General features: G+C 33.6%; 2 protein-coding genes across 2 annotated transcripts; one reads left to right on the forward strand and one right to left on the reverse strand.

The window, feature by feature from the left end:
• The first annotated feature begins 284 nt into the window (after nt 1–284).
• Nucleotides 285–9046, forward strand: LOC124531794 (xanthine dehydrogenase). The gene is made up of 8 exons (XM_047106320.1): nt 285–470; nt 3590–3744; nt 3902–6062; nt 6433–6741; nt 6817–7154; nt 7240–8044; nt 8143–8310; nt 8873–9046. Exons 1-8 carry the CDS (start codon nt 396–398, stop codon nt 8921–8923), a joined length of 4062 nt encoding a protein of 1353 aa, XP_046962276.1. The 5' UTR covers nt 285–395; the 3' UTR covers nt 8924–9046.
• A 44-nt stretch (nt 9047–9090) lies between these two features.
• LOC124531795 (transport and Golgi organization protein 1) lies at nt 9091–20200 on the reverse strand. The gene is made up of 13 exons (XM_047106321.1): nt 19996–20200; nt 18159–19910; nt 17764–17963; nt 17248–17539; nt 16812–17008; nt 15863–15994; nt 15324–15472; nt 15059–15160; nt 14162–14373; nt 13771–13906; nt 13102–13290; nt 11721–11830; nt 9091–10868 (listed from the first exon to the last, which is right to left on the reverse strand). The coding sequence occupies exons 1-13, from the start codon at nt 20090–20092 to the stop codon at nt 10819–10821; spliced, it is 3618 nt and encodes a 1205-aa protein (XP_046962277.1). The 5' UTR covers nt 20093–20200; the 3' UTR covers nt 9091–10818.
• Between the last annotated feature and the right edge of the window lie 175 nt (nt 20201–20375).

Genomic DNA, 20375 nt, shown 5'->3' on the forward strand with positions numbered 1-20375 from the left:
TCATTGTCATTAATAACATTCGTCCGGCCGTGACCGATGTGTTTACTCGTCATGACATCAAATACTTTATATGTTAGATGTATTTGTTTATTTTTGTGTTGATAAACTACTAAAACCATTTATATTTAATAATTTTTGAAAACGTTTTACGTTTTTAATTAATTTCAAGTCACTTTAAATCAAGTCATTCATTGTCACTGTTATCATCAACATGATTCTCTATACGCGTTAAGCCTGATAGCCGACAGCGCACCACAAGCAAATTATTATCGTCGCTTCATACTGTCATAGTTCAGTTTCGATCGAATATCCGAGTAAGTCGGACAAGGCTAATTTTGTCACTTTAACATTTAACGTTTCGATATTTTGATATCTAGTTTTATTTTGATAAAAACATGGGACTCTTGAACGCTGATGAAGAGATCAGCGATATGGCCACGGAATTAGTTTTTTACGTGAACGGGAAAAAGGTACGTATCTGACTGTGATAAAGTTTATCAATTAGTCCTTTTGATATTCGTAACGAGGTTTGTGGACCGGAGTTGGGATGTTATAAATATTTAACATTCATAAACATATTTTTAATTCAATCAACGACATACTACGCCAATTGTGTTGTGGAGGTACATGATAAATTTCAAAGATTTATATTTAATGATTAGTAATTTACAAAAACAAATTCATTTTTTATTAAATTGATTTGAACTTTTTAAACGTAAATAGGCGTAGGTATACATATATTTTTTAATTCTGTAAAACCTGTTTAGTTTCATACATTATGTCGGGCTATTCGGGACCAGTATTTTAGATAACTGTAAGCTAACCGGTAACTGTTATGTATAACGGATAAGTTGTTTTAAGTAATACGATACAACCATGCGGTTAATATCAAGTGTGGTAAAAACAATTATTACTTACTAGATAAGTCTTACAGCAGTTTATTATTAAGTACTTGAATAAAAAACTCGTGCAATATTATACTTAAGATAAGTGCTTTCTTGTTATCTAATACATAATATGTTGGACATTTAAAACATAATAATTTGTATTGAACAAGTCTGATGCAATTTATATAACATACTATATATGTTTTAGTGAAATATGATGCGACTTCCATTCGTAATAAACTCGTAACTTTGGGACATATATACTTGCTTATTGTTGTGGGTGTGAGTAAAAAGTAGTCGACCTTGGTAAAAAGTTAAAGAAATATAATTCTTGATGAGCTTCCAATCGACAAACGAGAAACGTTGTACCTAATAGAAAAAAAAGTGAATACCAATATCTAAGCTAGTGAAGATGTAAAATATACTTAAATGTTAATGATCTTTTGACTTAATAGCTATTTAATGGAGCTGTGTTCAATATAATAGACGTTGAACATTAATAATTATATTCCTATAATTATTTTTCTACACGAGATGCGTCTGCGACTACTTTTTAAATCTTATTTTAAGTAGTTTTACTAGACCACTTGGGATAAAACCTATATTTAGTTAAAATAGACAGAATTGCATACGAATTGGTCTAAATATATTATTTTAGCCGTGGCTTCAGATTTGTGCGTTCGTGCTTTAATTTTCCTGTGATCTAAATATAGAAAATTAAAAAAAAAACGACATTGCGCTGATGCGGGCAAAAAAGGCAAATATACATAAATAATTAAAATAAAATATACTTTAATTATATTAGAATTATTGTCGTCCGCGGTTTCCGTCGTTTTTATGGGATTGGTCGTCGAGTGTTAGGTATAAAATAGTAACTTACGTCCTTTCTTAGAGTTCATGCTACATTCCAACTTTCATGAAATTTGATTCAGAGATTTGACCGAGAAAGAGCAACAGATAGACAATTACTTTCTCATCTATCTATACATATGTATAATAAAATTGGAGTGTCTGTAATAATACAATAACTGCTTCTATACACGGTAATTATATCACAAGAATTTTTTTTTTCAATTTTTGCTGTCTGTCTGTTTGTTTGTTTTGGGTAATTTCTGGAACGACTCGACCGATTTTGGCGGGACTTTCACTGCCAGACAGCTGATGTGATAAGTTCAAACGCGCACGGAGTTGCGGGCACAGTTATATCATAATACTACTAGCAGAGATTAGTACCTATGGATAATTTATTTGTATTTGTATGTATGTATACGTATGTAATACTACAAATACATGTCATTATAACACAATTAAACATAAGTGCGGACTTGCACACAAGAGTGTTGCTTACAAAAACATACGGCTATAATAGCTCACTAACAGGATGGACTTTATTATTAATTCATACAAGCTAATTATAATTTATTACATTATCATTAAAGTGATAATTTTAACTCAATTACATTTATATTTTGTACTTGTTTTTGGCTTTCGTGAAAGCTCGTCTGGGTGGGCAACATCTATTCATTGGATATTGTACCGCCCATTAGCAATACTTATTTGCTTTCCGGTTTGTAGGGTGAGTTATTGTAATTACAGGCATGGGGGACATAAAAGTTTTAGATCTCAAGGTTGGCGGTGCATTGGCTATATAAGGAATGGTTAGTAAATCTTACAGTGCCGATGTCAATGGGCGGAATGATATCAAATAAAATAAAGAAATAATAAATAATAAATAAACAGTGTTATGGACCTATGTATAGCATAATACCGCATTTTCCATTTTACTGATTTGATTTATCGATTCCCATCAAATATTTAATAGCAACAGTTGCTATGCTACAACCGCTATAGGGCCAAAGGTCATATCAACTAGTCCGTCTGCGTGTAGATATACCATAAAAAAGAGAAACGAGAAATTTAAATAGATCAATCGACATTATGGTAGCGTTTATTTGAAGAAACATCCAGGTGATTTGATTTATTCTTTTTCCTTACACGCTATGAAGTGTAACGAATAATTAACTATAATGTCAATAAATATGGTAAACATTGTGAAACATGCTTGCGTATTCCAGTTTTAATGCGGGTGAAATCGCGGCACATAGGTTGTCGGTACGTACAATAACAATCCTTCACGTACGTAAATTAATGTCAAGGTTATATAAAATGACAGACAGTAGGTTGAGGCCCGGCTGAGATTAGTTAGTTAACCTCATTTATGACAATGCCACTATTCATTTTTATTAATAAATAAATTATTATTTACATATTTCAAAAGTTTAAAATTACTATATATAAAAAAACATTCGTAGGCTTATCTTATCGTGCCCTTACAGAGTAAATATCGTGTAAATATTAAAAAAAAAACAGCATACTTATTTCCTATGTTTATGATTTCATCAGAAGTAGAGCACAATGATCCTCCATCTACGACTGTTAGCTACTAAGGAATATTCAACGACGTGACCCGCGCGTGATAAATCGCGCCCCCGAGATGTTGCAATCAAAACAACTACTTTATACAAAAATAACGTGTACAAAGTCTATAGCTAAAACAAGTTATCAAAAAAATAAACAATTTGGTTTTAACTTTACCTGCTGTAGGTATGATGAAATATGCTCAAAAAACGTTTTCCAATAAAATTACTAAATTAACCATTTCAACATGAAAATATATAATTAAGTTTTAAAAAAATTCTAAGGTGATAGAGCCAAATCCTGACCCCGAATGGACCTTATTATGGTACTTGCGAAAAAAGTTACGTCTCACTGGAACAAAGCTAGGCTGTGCAGAGGGCGGCTGCGGCGCTTGCACTGTTATGATCTCCAAATACATCCGAAAAGAAAAGAAAATAATGTATCCTTTAAATATATTCTTTAACTGTAAAAATAAAATTAATTTCAATTCAAATCTTTAGCGGAAAATAATTGCAATTTATGATAATTTTGATAATAAATGTTTTTTTTTTATGAATTAGAGATATTTCTAAATAGTTTCTTATAACTAAATTCAGACATTTAGCGGTAAACGCATGCTTAGCCCCAGTTTGCGCTATGCATGGCTTGGCGATCACAACAATAGAAGGAATTGGTTCAACTAAAACTAAGCTTCACCCAGTTCAAGAAAGACTTGCAAAAGCACATGGATCCCAATGTGGTTTTTGTACTCCAGGGATTGTGATGTCGATGTACAGTTTGCTCAGAAGTTGTAACAAACTTAAATACTCGGACATGGAAGTAGCACTTCAGGGTAATTTATGCAGATGCACAGGTTACCGAGCTATAATAGAAGGATACAAGACGTTCATTGAGGACTGGGAAACTAACCGAATTACAAATGGTCAATCAAATCAATCTAACAATGGTGTATGTGCGATGGGAAAAGACTGTTGTAAGAATAAAAAAGACGACAGTGAAACTGAATTTATATTTGAAAAGTCTTCCTTTTTACCGTACGATCCCAGTCAAGAACCTATATTTCCGCCCGAACTAAAACTGTCGTCAGCTTTTGACGATCAGTATTTGATATACCGTGGTGAGAAAACTGTATGGTTCAGACCTACAACACTCGAGGGAATATTAAAATTAAAAACCCAATATCCAGAGGCAAAAATAGTAGTCGGAAATACAGAAGTAGGCGTTGAAGTAAAATTTAAACATTTTGTTTATCCCGTGATAATTATGCCTAATTGTATATCGGAAATGAATACAGTTTTAGAAACAGAAACAGGACTTGTAGTGGGTGCAGCTGTAACATTGATGGAAATGGAAAATGTTTTTAAAAAATATATCGAGACTTTACCTAAATATAAGACAAGAACACTGAAAACAATAATAGAAATGTTAAACTGGTTTGCTGGTAAACAGATCAGAAATGTTGCAGCAATTGGCGGAAATATAATGACCGGTAGCCCGATATCAGATTTAAATCCAATTTTAATGGCATTAAAGGTAAAACTTAATCTGTCAAGTCTTGATGGCACGCGATCTGTATTAATGGATGAGTCATTCTTTACTGGGTATAGAAAAAATGTTGTTAAGCCCAACGAAATCTTGCTTTCGATCGAAATCCCATACACAACTCGGTATCAATTTGTTAAGGCATATAAACAGGCAAAGCGACGTGAAGATGATATTTCAATAGTAACCGCTGCAATTAATGTTGAGTTCGAAAGCGATACGAATGTTATAAAAAATATTAATTTGGCTTTTGGTGGAATGGCGCCAGTAACTAAAATAGCGACAAAAACTAGTCAAGCTTTAAAAGGCTTAAAATGGTCAGAAGAAATGGTCGAGAAAACCTTTACTTATTTATTAGATGAATTACCACTTAGTCCATCAGTGCCTGGTGGAAACGTGCTGTATAGAAGAGCTTTAACTATGAGTTTATTCCTAAAAGCCTATTTAGCAATTGCCAAAGAAATGTCGCAAAGTTATATCCATGAAGATCTTATTACGCCGTATCATAGCAGCGGAGCTGAACAATTTCATGGTACTGTACCCAAAAGCGCACAATATTTTGAATTAATCGGTGATAAACAAATTAAGAGTGATGCAGTCGGTAGACCTATACCGCATGTATCAGCACTAAAACAGGTAACAGGTGAAGCGATATACTGTGATGATATACCGATAGCAGAAGGTGAATTGTATCTATCATTTGTTCTTAGTTCAAAAGCTCACGCTAAATTAGTATCAGTTGATCCAAGTGAAGCACTGAGTCAACCAGGTGTAGTAGCATTTTTTTCTGCTAAGGATTTAACAGAGGAACAAAATGCTATTGGTCCTATTTTCCACGACGAAGAGCTGTTTGCAAGGAATAAAGTAATTAGTCAGGGTCAAACAATTGGCGTTATCGTAGCTAAAGATCAACAAACAGCGCAAGCCGCTGCTCGAAAAGTAAGAATAGAATATGAAGAATTACAACCTATTATTATTTCGATAGAGGACGCAATAAAGCACAAATCTTTTTACAAACAATTTCCTAAAACAATACGTTCAGGTGATGTAAAGCCCGTCTTTGATGACCCAAACAATATTATAATAGAAGGAGAATGCAGAATGGGTGGTCAAGAGCACTTCTACTTAGAAACCCACGCTGCTTTTGCAATTCCAAAAAAAGAAGATAACGAATTAGAGATATTTTGTTCCTCTCAACATCCATCAGAAATTGCGGTAAGCATTTTTCTAAAATAATTATTTTAATAATCGTAGTAAAACAATTATTTTCATAATAATCGTTTCATAGTACAAAACAAAGTCGCTATGCTTTGATTTTTAAAATTACGCAATCAATTTTGATTAGGTTTTTTTATTAGGTAGAGTGATTCGAGAGGAAGGTTTTTGTATGTAATACATGGACAATATAAAAAAGAAATACCGATAATTTTAGAAGTTTCTAATGTGATGTCGTTAATAAACAAATTCTGTAGTATATTTAGTACCAATAATGCACGCTATAAATATTGTATAATCATAGTCAAAGTAGTTAATATTTTCTTCCCTTATAAAATACATACTTTATAGGTTTATCTTAATATTTTAGAAATTAACTAGCCATGTACTTCACGTACCGATGAACAGAATAGTGGCCCGTGTGAAGCGTATGGGAGGTGGATTTGGGGGCAAGGAATCGAGAGGTATGCTAGTTGCTTTACCAGTCGCTTTAGCGGCCCACAAACTGCAACAGCCTGTACGTTGTATGCTAGATCGAGATGAAGACATGCAAATGTCTGGAACAAGACATCCATTTTTAATTAAATACAAAGTAGCCGTTACTAAGGAAGGGAAAATATTGGCTGCAGATTGTAATATATATAACAATGCCGGTTACTCTATCGATCTTTCTGGACCCGTAAGTAAAAACTTTTTGATTACTTATTGTTAATATATTATATAGTATTAATAATGATTAAATGATTACTTACAGGTCGTTGAAAGGGCAATGTTCCATTTTCAAAATGCCTATTATATACCTAATAGCCAGGTAACAGGCCACGTATGTAAGACGAATTTACCTTCAAATACAGCTTTTCGAGGATTCGGTGGTCCACAAGGAATGTTTGGCGCTGAAAATATGATATGGGACATTGCTAATAAGTTAAATAAGCCTTCAGAGGAAATTAGAAGAATTAATTTATATACAGAAAATTTAACGACTCATTATGGGCAGGTTTTAACTCACTGCACTTTGCAAAGATGTTGGGATGAGTGTGTTATTAAAAGTGACTTGGCGGAAAGAAAAATAAATATCGAAAACTTTAATAAGTAAACTTTTTTATTATATTGAATATTTTTTTATATAAAGCATAATTTTAAATTGATATAATTATACAAAAATGTTATTTTCCAGGCAACATCGATGGCGCAAGCGGGGAATATCGCTAATCCCAACCATGTTTGGTATAGCTTTTACAGAAAAATTGTTAAATCAAGCCGGTGCTTTAGTTTTGATATACACTGATGGTTCTGTTCTCTTGTCTCACGGAGGAACCGAAATGGGTCAGGGTCTGCATACGAAAATGATTCAAGTTGCGTCCCGCGCTCTTGGAATTGATATGTCAAAGATTCATATAAGTGAAACATCTACGGATAAGGTACCCAATACATCTGCCACTGCAGCTAGTGCCGGATCAGATCTTAACGGGATGGCTGTTCTCGAAGCTTGTCAAAAATTAGTTAAACGTCTTCAACCTTACAAAGAAAAAAATCCTAATGGAAAATGGGAAGATTGGGTTTCCGCCGCATACGTTGACCGAGTAAGTTTGTCAGCCACAGGATTTCATGCTACACCAGATATTGGTTACAATATTAACACAAATACAGGAAAAGCTTTCAATTACTACACTTTTGGCGCAGCATGCACCGAGGTTGAAATCGATTGCCTTAGTGGTGACCATCAAGTTATTAGAACTGATATTGTAATGGATTTAGGAGAAAGTATAAATCCAGCTATCGATATTGGCCAAATAGAAGGAGCTTTTATTCAAGGCTATGGACTGTTCACGATGGAAGAGCTAATTTATTCTCCAACTGGAACGTTATACTCGCGTGGTCCTGGTGCTTATAAAATCCCAGGTTTTGGCGATATTCCGCAAGAATTTAACGTTTCTTTATTGAAAGGAGCTCCAAATCCAAGAGCAGTATATTCTTCAAAAGTAAGTATCGTATTATAGAGTTTTGAAACACTAATTTAAGTTAATATATAATGGTTATGTAAACGTTTTGACTGACATACGTTTTTGATGTGTTCCAGGCGGTTGGTGAGCCTCCTCTCTTTTTAGCAAGTAGCGCATTCTTTGCTATAAAAGAGGCTATTCGAGCAGCTCGTGCTGATGCTGGGGTTCCTCTAGATTTCGTTCTTGAGTCACCAGCTACTTCTGCACGTATACGCATGGCCTGTGAAGATCATATCACTAAAAGGGTAAATATTCACCTGATCAGTTTCTATAATTCGCTGATACAAACCAAATGAGTTCAAACTATGGGTTTCTTACAAGCCATTGCAGAGTTCAATATTATTTCCCTGTCTCTTTTATCAGGCTAGCTCGAAAGCATCGAATCATTATCATTCAAATAGTAAATCCTTGTGAAAATTATGAAATTAATACTATAAGCTGTTGTTTAAAATCAGCTTCTCTTTTTATTTTTTGTGAGATTCATGTCAACAAACAAACAACAACGACAGCCTGTAAATTCCCACTGCTGGGCTAAAGGCCTCCTCTCCCTTTCAGGAAAAGGTTTTAGGAACATACTCCACCACGCTGTTCCAATGCGAGTTGGTGGAATGCACATGTGGCAGAATTTCTATAAAATTTGTCACATGCAGGTTTCCTTACGATGTTTTCCTTCACCGCTGAGCACGAGATGAATTATAAAGACAAATTAAGCACATGAAACAGCGGTGCTTGCCTGGATTTGAACCCGTAATCATCGGTTAAGATGCACGCGTTCTAACCATTCATGTCATTTTTTATCAATTTCAGATTCCTCGACCGGAGCCAGACAGCTATGTGCCGTGGAATGTTGTTCCTTAATATATAATATTTTAACTCATATGGATATAAGAATTGTTATATCCCACACATTCTGGTTGTGTCTAATGATATATTTTTAAGTGTACAAATTGTTGCTATGAATAAAGTGAACTATCAAATAGATGTAATGAAATACCTTTTCAATGAGGATTAATAAAAGTGCCATATATAAATAAAAATTATTTATTTTAAATCGTATCTAATACAGGCTAATAAACGACAAAGTTATTTAAAATAAATTAAGATCGTGTCAATGTGTCTGATTATGATATATAATACAATAAGTACTGGTGTTTCTTGTTTTTCATAACCTTTTTAAACATGTTCAAATCGTAAGACTATTAATAGATAAGAAATAATGAATAATATGCAATTTGCGCAAGAATATTTTATATAATCCTATTATAATGTAACCGTTAAGATGTTTGCAATCAAAAATAAATGTAATAAGTAAAATTAAAATGTTAATAAACAGGTACGTGTTTAGAATAAAAAAATACAGTTTTGTTATTAGAAATACTTTTTGGAAATTGAAAAAATTGTTGATAGTTAATATAGCATCGTAAAATGTTCGCTTTAATAGTTATGTGTAGACTAACAATAACAATGCTGTTAAAAAAAATTCAAAGTAATCGAAAAAAACCATGATATTTTTTGATAAATTTATCGATTTATTTTGATAAATCATACAAATAAATTTTGCTGAATACAAAGCTTTTGTTTGATTTTACAAAATTGTTTGCGTTTTCATTTTTTTAAGCAATCCATATTTTAAAATTTTTGTATGTGCATGTATATACCACGTATATATATAGAGTAGGAACTCTTGCAAGTATTATTGATTCGCCTTAACGAAAATAAAATTTAATTATAAATTATAATGAAAATCCTTCTATCCTGCAATGTGTCCCATAAGTTGTTATTTTATCTCAAAAACCGGGGAAGGCCGTATAACAAAACGTAATATAATTTTCAAATAAATAAATCTTATGAACATTGTATTCCATTATCTCTTTAAGTACATTACGATAAGAATTTGTCTTGTTTATCTCAAACGTCATATGTTTTCCAATAGACTTATCGAAATGTATTATTAAATAGCAAAATATTACTTGAGTAGCATAAATAGATAGCAAATTACATTTGATCATTGTACAAGATTTTTTGGTGAGATTACATAATCTCAATAACGAAAAAATATTTAAAGTTCGAATTAAGCTTGGTACTGATTCGATGGTAAATTTTTATCAAGACGATATCAGACATAATCACTCTGAAGAAAGTTTACTCGACTGAATGTTTATTTTGCCAGTTAATGCCAATGCAGATATGCCAATATACTATAATATTTTGCAGACTAATGCATGTCACTTTTTATTAGTTTAGTATTCGTATCACTTCGACTGTAAAAGGAAAATGAATGAAAAAAGAAATGATCTATTTCTTTATGGTGTATGATCTTCTAGATAAGATTTAACAGATACTTCGGAGGGATATTTTAGTTTAACGAATGAATTTGTAAAAGGAATCTTTAAAGGAAGACTAGACGCCTAATATTTTATTGACCAAGGCTACTTTGCTTTTTACTATTACGTAATAGCCTTTACAACTCAACTTTGAATAATCAGGCTACGAAAATACTCCAGCTTTAAAATATTAACACAGATTATAAATAAAAAACAAGCTTTTTAAATAGTGACTTTTGGAATGGGGTCAACGAAAAAAAAAAACTACAATTATTTGCAAACGAAACTACAAATCTTCAATTGTCAATTAAACACTACACCATATTATACAATAACATTTTCGAGTGGAGTTGGATTCCTCATTCCTCTACCGTAACCACCAACGAAACACGATTTGGCTCCAAATTTAACGTTTAGGTAACATCATTATTATATCCCTTTCTCGGACTCCGATGAACATCCTGAACCAGAACTCGGGCCTGAAAATAAGGACAGGGGTGATAATATAAAATTTGTTATATGAAATTAAAAAATAAATAAATTATGCTAGCTCAGTAAAGCTGCGTCGAAAATCCACTCAGATTTACTTTTAGATTCTCAATTCGTCTATATATTTTTTACCTCGGAAATTAGTCAAAATCAACAAACAATAGGAGAGTAAAACAATTTTAAAGCATAACTTATAAGCAAACACTTATAGTTGTAGACGCTGAATTATATTAATTTTATTGAAAATAATGTCTCCGAGTTAATTTAAATTCTGTCCGTACTACATATGTCAGACTTAGCAGCGTATTATATTATTATATTATATTATATTATTATTATATTAGCGTAGGCTATTTGACAATGCGAAAAATAAATTGTGAATTATTGTAATCAGTGTATATTATGAGTTTAAAAATGGTTATTTACTAACGAAACCTGAAAATAATACTTAATTTATTCATAAATCAACGTGACACAAAACGCTTCTGATTGGCCGGGCTTAAGATGAAGTCACTTTCTTGTAAACCTTGCTTTTCTACTATATGTACCACAGATTAAAGTACAGCAAAGTGACGTCACCGACCCCATTGCAGCGCCATATTGTCCAAGTAGCGTTTTCGCGCGTTATTTAAATATGTAATTTTTTAATATGATATTTTTCGGCAAATATGTACTAGAAATAAAAAAATCAACTTTTACTGGGTTCCTTAACCTCTACTAAATAATATAAAATGGATTTTAAAAACCAGTCAAATAGCCTATTACTAAACGTTATTCGTAAAGTGTAAACTGTTATAGCTTTGTTTATAAAATTTTGAATAATATAGACAAATGTAATGTACCTGAGTGTCTGGAGTAGCGCCGCGCCGGCCTCCGCGTGGGGCTGTCCGAGTTGTATTCCGTTTCGGTGTCGGGCGGGCCGTTCCGGGATCGCGATCCACGACCGTTATACCTTCAAATTATTATTACAGCTATATTTTCTAAATATATCGCATATCATTATTTTTAAGAGTCGAGATGGCCCAGTGGTCAGAACGCGTGCATCTTAACCGATGATTGCGGGTTCAAACCCAGGCAAGCATCGATGATTCATGTGCTTAATTTGTCTTTATAATTCATCTCGTGCTCAGCGGTGAAGGAAAACATCGTGAGGAAACCTGCATGTGACAAATTTCATACCAATTATGCCACATGTGTATTCCACATACACGCATTGGAACAGCGTGGTAGAATATGTTCGAAACCTTCTCCTCAATAGGAGAGGAGGCCTTTAGTCCAGCAGTGGGAATTTACAGGCTGTTGTTGTTTGTTAAATATTTTGAAGTTACCATTAAAATTATAAAATAAGATTACACCTATCATGGGAATGTAAAGTATAAATTCCTGCATTCAAAATATTTATCTCATATTATGTCAACATAAATAGTGTTTTGGTTTTTGATCAATTTACAGAATGCTTATAGCATAAAAACTACCAGAAATTATATTATAAAATAATGCATTTATAATACACACACAAAGAATATTATTTTAATTTAATCACGAATATAATTTCGTCCAGTGGATTTATGGTGGATTCTTTTGGTAGGTGTGACCAGCTTATAAATTAATCTGGTATCTTTTAGAAATTTAGGTTGATAATAATTATTAATATTGTCTGGGAAGGAACGCACTTTATGTAGAACAGTGCTGTCCAAATTACGGCATACGATGTGATTTTATTTATGTTTCGGCGGCTCACCAGTACATGTATAACTTTTTAATTGGCTTACAAATTAATCTAGGCACAGCAGACCTGGTCGAAAATATATGTATAGTAGGACACAAATTAGATGTAACATCGAAAAATGCAAGGGAATGAAATTAAAACCGATTACTGCCGATTTATACAACCAATATAAATACCTCCCTATCGCGCCATTCGACGCTATTCGTCGCTATAGATTCACGCGTCAGAGAAAGCAAGTTCATGTAAATCCACGTGTCAAATTAACGAATATATTAGGTCATATGATATTACAAGTTATTACGTTTGTGTAAAGATCATATTCGCATGAGAAATAAATATTGATAATTTGGTATAGCGTACTCAATTTGGATGTAATCGGTTTTACGATTTGCCGATGCGACATCTAAGTTGTGTCGTACTATAACTATTAACTTAAAGGTATTCCCGGATTCTACTGATGAGTAAACAAGTAGATATTCCAAGTTTTTACGGACCTATCTGTGGATCGTCTTCTTTGTCTGGGCGAGTAGGGCGATCGACTTGGTCTCGGCGAGTAGCGGCTCTCGGGAGAGTATCGCATCGGCTCGGGCGAGTAGCGCCTCACGGGCGAGTATCTGCTTTCAGGCGAGTAGCGGCTCTCCGGCGAGTACCGGCTATCCGGCGAGTAGCGCCGCTCGCCGTATCTGTGAACAAAAATTAACGTAAATAATCTTCTCAGGCAAATGATTAATGACATTTATTGAAATACTTATTCCGCCGATTACTCTTAAAGTTTGAAATATATTTACCAAGCGGAGGTAGACTTTCAAAGGTGATTTTCAAGGTCGAGGTCGAGTATATGTAATAGTCCGCACCGGCTTTATAATTTATCATTAAAGAAAGTAAACTTTTTATTTTCTTTCATGTTTACCAGGAAAACTTATTCTGTAGGTATATTTTTCGTTTATGTACTTATATATTAGTTAATGTATGTTCATAATAATATAGAAATGGTTTTGAGTTGTAATTTTAACTAAGAAGGACATTTTTTTTTAATCCACCGTTTGTTTCGCAATGAATGACTATACATTGTAAATGTGTGAAAATAACGATTTATAATCGGTATAATTGAAAAAAGCCTTGTTTTATTCTACATATAGATATAAAATGTTAATATGTGATACCTTGGAGGGTGTGGCGAAGGCAATCGGCCTAATGGGGGCGGTCGGGGCAGCGGTGGTAACAGTGGGGGTAGAAAAGCCAGCGGCGGCGGCAGGGCTGCCGGCAGACCAACATCTGCTTCCAAGGGGGACGCCACCTCTGCAAAGAGATAAATTTCTTTAAATTTATTCTTCATATTTAAAAATCTCAAATTTCTTGCTCTTTTAAAACAGTTTCAGTGACCTTGAAATACTCTCACTTTCTATAAGCCACAATGACCACTAGGGTATGTAAGAAATATATTTCATTTTTTTATTAAATCCTAATGGTTGCATTTGGTACTCTTATTACAATAGAGCCCGTGTGGCTAGGAGGACACGTTAACGTGTTCGTGTTTAGAGGGCGGGTACGCACGCGCGTGCGGCGAGAGGGCGCCGTCGGCGCGGCTGGCGGCGTGCAGCTTGCGGCGCAGCGCGGCGGCGTCGTCGCGCGCGGCGTTGGCGTCGCGCCGCGCCTGGCGCGCCTCGAGCCACGCGGCGTGCGCGCGCGCCTCCACCTCGCCCACGGCCGAGCGCCGCGCAGACTCCTGCTCCGCCAGCTCCAGCGTCAGCGCGTCGCACTTCTCCCTGCAACCGGAACGTGTGCACGACTTGAGAAATTAAACTATTAATTTGGGTGTGAAAGTTTAGGGCTAAAATGGCCCCTCTAATTTCTTACATTCTGAGTGTCTAGCAAAATGAACTTAGATAAATAAATGTTGATAGCACATTACATAATGGCCATGGACTATGGTCTTGGAGGGCTCATGGTGTGGAGTATAGATACTGATGACTTTAAAGGTGCCTGCGAACCAGAACCTGGTGCATATCAAGATTTCGTTGATCGATACAACGACATGGTGGACGATCCTCTATTACAAGAGGCGTTAACCAGTTACCAGACGGTAGGTTTCCTCTTCTTAATATTCTTTCTGATTTATTAATAGATTTATATTTAAACAAAATCAATTATATAATCACAGCTCTGCTAGTATTCTACTTTGTTATATAAACAGATTGTCGATTAAAACTTGGACTTATTACTCCAAATTATCAACGCATTCACTTAAATCCTAATCATAAATCTGACTGATTGACTGAAGATCAGTGTTCATAATTCATGCTTTGCTTGATAATGAAGGTAACTCTATATCTGATGAAATTGAAAAAGTTCCCTATGTGTTAACAATCCACAAATCCGCTAAGAGTGACGTATTCGAATAATCTTTAAGTTTGCATTTTTGCAGTTGTTACATTTTTGGGACACACTTACTTGTATCTTTGCACTTCTCGTTGCAGTGACTCGATTTTTTCTACGGTGCTTGCCGATTCGCCTTGTTTGCTGAACCATAACGCCTCTTTGGTACTTAATTCCCTAAAAAAATGTAGAGCAAAACATTTAAATTTTGCATTTTTATCACCTTAATATTATTCAACTGTCTATAATAATATATATATATAAATAACTGTCAAAAAATATTTGTTCATTTATTTAGAATACAAAAATAAAACATTATATATCAATCAAGACTTCTTACTTCATAAGTTCACTCTCTCTTTCTTGGAAGTATTTTCCCAGCACTTCAAGCCTCGTCATAGCCTCGGAGGTTTGCTGTCTGCATGTCTTGTAAGACTCTTGGATGGTTGACAGTTCTTCAGCAATACGTGCCCTCTCCTTGTGTTCTGCCTAAAGAGATATATTTATTCATAAATTTAAGATACTTCAAAATATTATTATCATCAACACCTATCTATTTCATATAAAATAAATGACATTACTGAAACTAATAAATAAATTATCTTTTTGCATTTTTTGCAGGTTTCTCTCCAGTTTAAGGGTTTTTCTTTCCCAACCAGTTGTATATATTTGACATTTAATAAGAAAGTGTTGCAATAATGGGTTTGACATGAAAATTATAGAATTAAAAATTCTAATTTAAATAATTCAAATTTAAAAGATTTAAAATAAATTTAATACTGATATAGATAATTTAAAAAGAATATTTTAAAACATAAATTGTTATTAATTGTTGCTAATAAGCTCACCATAGCCATTATTTTTTTATTATCAATTTACCTCATATTTGGTCATAAATATATTCTTTTCTTCTAATGCTTTCGATAATTTAGCTTGAATTTCTGTGTGGTCTATCAGTGAAGTGACATCGGTATTGGACAACGAACCACTCTTTAGTTCTTTTAATGCATCCTGAAATCCAAATGGAGGAAGAAAATTTATTACAGCTAATATCATAATGATATATTTGCATTCATATTTTAATTTTTAGGTCAACATGTTAAAATTTTTCCTTTCAAATATTTTGGAATCTTATATGTAATTAGCTGAACCTGCGACTTTAAGCACGCGAAATTTATAATATACAAGGTTCCAACCCCTTAAGGTTGTTGTGAGTTGGTGGGTTGTTACTTTTAACATTATACTTATGTCTGAATGACATATATAATTTAATACATTTAATTTCCGCCTAGCGATGTAAAAGTCGAGATGGCCCAGTGGTTAGAACGCGTGCATCTTAACCAATGATTGCGGGTTCAAACCCAGGCAAGCACCGCTGATTCATGTGCTTAATTTGTCTTTATAATTCATCTCGTGCTCAGCGGTGAAGGAAAACATCGTGAGGAAACCTGCACGTGACAAGTTTCTTAGAAATTCTACCACATGTGTATTCCACCAAGCCGCATTGAAATAGTGTGGTGGAATATGTTCCAAACCTTCTCCTCAAAGGGAGAGGAGGCCTTTAGCTCAGCAGTGGGAATTTACAGGCTGTTGTTGTTGTTGATGTAAAAGTCGCAGGATTGATTTTTACCCCTTGGGCTATTATCTTACCCACTCCTAACACAAGTGATAAGCTTAGAAGAACGGGTAATTAGGGCTATTTGTAATTTCTTAATTAATTTTAGGCATTGCTAGTACAACTTCATGGATATCAATGAAAAAAAAAAAAGAATAATAAGATATTGAGACTGCAATATAAGGCACAAAGAATATTTCAAAAGACAATTACTTTAAGTGCTGCAATTTCATGTTTCTGTAATTCAATCTTGTTGTGAGCATCTGTCAAGTTCTGATTAAGTTCATCCATGTCTTTTTTTTGTTTCTTAAATTCCTCCAGTGCGGTTTCAGCTGACACATACTTTAATTGGAAATTATCTCTTTCTCGACTGACAGATACTAATTCTTCTTCAAAAGCTTGTATTTTACCTGTAAGATATTTTAAAAAATGTTTATAATTTGTAGCTACTACATAATAAACCATGTCTTTGATGTGTGTCTGTTATGTGTATTTGGGGCACACTGTCAGAAAATTCCAAGGCCAAGGCAATTTATATTCCCATGAGGGGCCTTAACACCAATGGTATTGATAACCTACACCTAACAATTCTCTTATTCAAATTTAATCTTTACATAGTTTTAGTATTTCAAAGTACAATTTAAAGTACCGTTGAATTCAGCTATTTGCTCTTCAGAGTGAGCTCTCTCGGCTAAGAGTTCACTAAGAGTGTTTTCAACTTCGCCTAACGTATTTTGTAACTCTCCCGCTGTGTTTTCTGAAACTCTTAATAATTTTTCGTTGTCGTCTAATGAATTTCGCAGTCTTTCATTGTTTTCTTTTAACTCTTGTATTTCTGCTTTCAATGATTGAACCATATCATCCATGCCAAAGGAGCTGTCTTCAATGCCGGCCAGTTTATTTTTAGTAGATGAGAGCTCCTCTTTAAGGATCTCCAACTCCTAAAATTTAGTAACATTAATATTAGTTTAATATGTGTATACCATATTTGAATAATTTTTATTCAATGTTAATGATTTTAATAACAAAATTTACATGATAAATAAAAACTAATAAAAAAAAATTGAATAAATCTGTATTCAACAGCTATTTTCTTAATGACACATTTGTCATAAGCATACAAAGTTAAAATTATATTATTTGATTGAAATCAAACAAAAATTACCTTTGTAGAAAACAGCAATTCTCTCTGTAAGTTATTTATATTACCTATGAGCCTACCATCTTGTCTTTTACTTTCAATGTAGTAGTAGCCCAGGATGAATAGAATTACTGAGCCAGCTGTAGTTACGAGGAAGGTGAGTAGTCGATTTGGTTTATTTAGGCTTTCTCCATCACAATACTCATCGGTAAAGCAAGTATCCCCTAGAATTACAACATATTTACTAAAACTAAAATGTTACATACACATTCAATAATAATCTTATCATTAAGCAGAAATAATATTGCCTAATACTGTTACAGCATACATGGTTGAGAAATAAGTCTATATTGTCAAACAAACATTTCTAAACTAATTATTACATAATTAATAATTCAATCTCAATTTGTCTTCCTTACCCGCTGAAGGGAAGAGAGCATTTGACTGTTCTTTAGTACCCATGACAGAGTAATAGGTGTGAAAGAGGTATTTTACAAATGAGAAACTTTCATGTGATGTTTCATCAATTTCAGGTTCTTTAACAAATTCAGGGTTAAAAATTGACTCAGGTGGAGGTGTCTCCGTAGAAGTTGGCCACATATCTGCAATTGTTGTGTAAATACTTGATAGGATATTTTCACTATTTTCTTCAGTGTTAGATGCCTCTGTTGTAGGTGTATTAAATATTTCCTCGATTATACTTTCCGTTGAAGCAGTGTAGAAGTCAGAACCTACATTAGATGTTGTTACAGATTCAGGCTCCTCTAGAGTTGACTGTGGATTAGTATCAGTTGTAGGTACTTCTTGCTGAGTAATCTCCGTGGTTGTTTCAATAGTATTTTGTGTTTCTATTGTAGTTTCTTTTAATACATCTGTAGGTAGTGATTGGACGTTTAGATTTGCATCATTTACAGGAACATCAGGAGGGGAATTTATGGTAGTGAATGTTGCGGGAATAGTTGCTGTGGTTAACTCAGGTATAGTCTGTACAACAGGTAAAATAGGCTCATTATTATTCACTGGTGTATCTTGAGCTGAGAATTGTTCTATGGGTTGTGGTGTTATTGCTTCTGGTTGAATATTTATTTGTGGAGTGGTTTGCTCTCCATTTATATTAAGTACATTATTAACTTTATTCGTTTCACTATCTAAAATTATATCCGGATTTGATTCAGGCACTTGTGGTGTGTTCTCGGAAAGTTTGGGAATTGAGACAGTATGTTCCTCAATATTATTCACTATGTTAGGATTATCAAGAGACTCTTGTTTAGTTTCAATATTATTGACTATATTTGCTGGTAATAATAAATTTTGATGACTAATATCACTAACATCAGACTTTGATAAATCTGAATCTATGTAATCTACTTTATCAGGCACTTTGACAGATTCTGCTGAAACATTTTCACTATCATTTAATGTTTTCTGAGGAGGAGATGTCTCCTCCGCTGGATTAACTGTACTTGGTATTTTTAAATCTTGATTTATTGTCTCGTTATTTGATATTTGTGCATTCTTATTTAAACTATTATTGCTTTCTTCTTGTGGAGCATTCTGTACATCATTTATTATCTTATTATTGGCATCAATATCCTGGTAAGTTTCAGATGTGTTTGATTGATCTACTTCACCAGGTGACAAACCCTTTTGCTCTGAAACTTCTGATTCTGGATTAGCTGCAGGAGACAAGCCTATAAGGTTTTCATTTAAAAATGTTTCAATATTAGTTGGATTGGGAGTCTTTTCACTGTCAACATTTTGCACAGACTCCTGATTTAGTACTTGTTCTTGCAAAGACGGTATTGCACTTTCAGTAGACAAAACTGTAGAAGAAGTGGTAACGTCTTGTTCAGATACGGGTGGTTCTATGGGAAATATTGTAGTGCCTTCAATTATTTCATGTGCTTGCTGCACCTTATCAGGTTTAACGTCTGCCTGATCTTTATCTCCTTCTACGGGTAATACAAATTCAGGCTCTGCAATTTTTTTATACTCTCTTAAAAAATTTGAGTTAACAAATCCTGATTGACCGTTTATATCGGCGTACCATAATTCAGAATGAAGACCAGCTGATTTCATATAAATAATAGCATCAGATTTTGCAGGAAATGATATTAAGTTGGGATCTGCACTGTTATAATTAATTAAGGTTGTAGCTTTGGATATAGGTTCTGAAAGTAATTGAAACTATTGTTATTTACAGCACATTAAATTTACAAAATATTAACATACACTAAACAGATTGTCATTACTTACTGCTACAATTTTCGTTGACACATTTTACTTTATCTGGTAATCTACAGTGACTTGTCGAAAAGAATAAAACTAAAAAAATAAATTTTAACACAATCATTTTCGCATTATTATTAACATTCAATTACTACACAATACTACACATAATTATTAAAATTCACTAATACAAGACGGTAGGCCACATCATCTGTCAAGTCGGTATTTTGACGTTCTGTTGTACGCATAGCGTATGTCGTATAGCTCAATTCAACTCATTTCACTTTATTATTTTAATAAACAAAACAAAATAAGTTTGTTGTATTAAATAAAATGCTTTGATTTTTTTTATTGCTATTATGTTTCAATAAAATTTTGCTTAAAAGTATAATCATACACTGCTATCT

This window comes from Vanessa cardui, chromosome 8 (assembly GCF_905220365.1).
Source record: "Vanessa cardui chromosome 8, ilVanCard2.1, whole genome shotgun sequence".
Classification (NCBI taxonomy): domain Eukaryota; kingdom Metazoa; phylum Arthropoda; class Insecta; order Lepidoptera; family Nymphalidae; genus Vanessa; species Vanessa cardui.

Coding starts and splice junctions, on each gene's coding strand:
- LOC124531794 (XM_047106320.1), top strand. CDS start 396: ATGGGACTCTTGAACGCTGATGAAGAGATCAGCGATATGGCCACGGAA. Junction 8,045..8,142: donor GAGCAGTATATTCTTCAAAA/GTAAGTATCGTA, acceptor GATGTGTTCCAG/GCGGTTGGTGAGCCTCCTCT. Junction 8,311..8,872: donor AAGATCATATCACTAAAAGG/GTAAATATTCAC, acceptor TATCAATTTCAG/ATTCCTCGACCGGAGCCAGA.
- LOC124531795 (XM_047106321.1), bottom strand. CDS start 20,092: ATGATTGTGTTAAAATTTATTTTTTTAGTTTTATTCTTTTCGACAAGT. Junction 17,964..18,158: donor TGCTCTCTTCCCTTCAGCGG/GTAAGGAAGACA, acceptor TTGTAATTCTAG/GGGATACTTGCTTTACCGAT. Junction 10,869..11,720: donor GCGCTACTCCAGACACTCAG/GTACATTACATT, acceptor CCTTATTTTCAG/GCCCGAGTTCTGGTTCAGGA.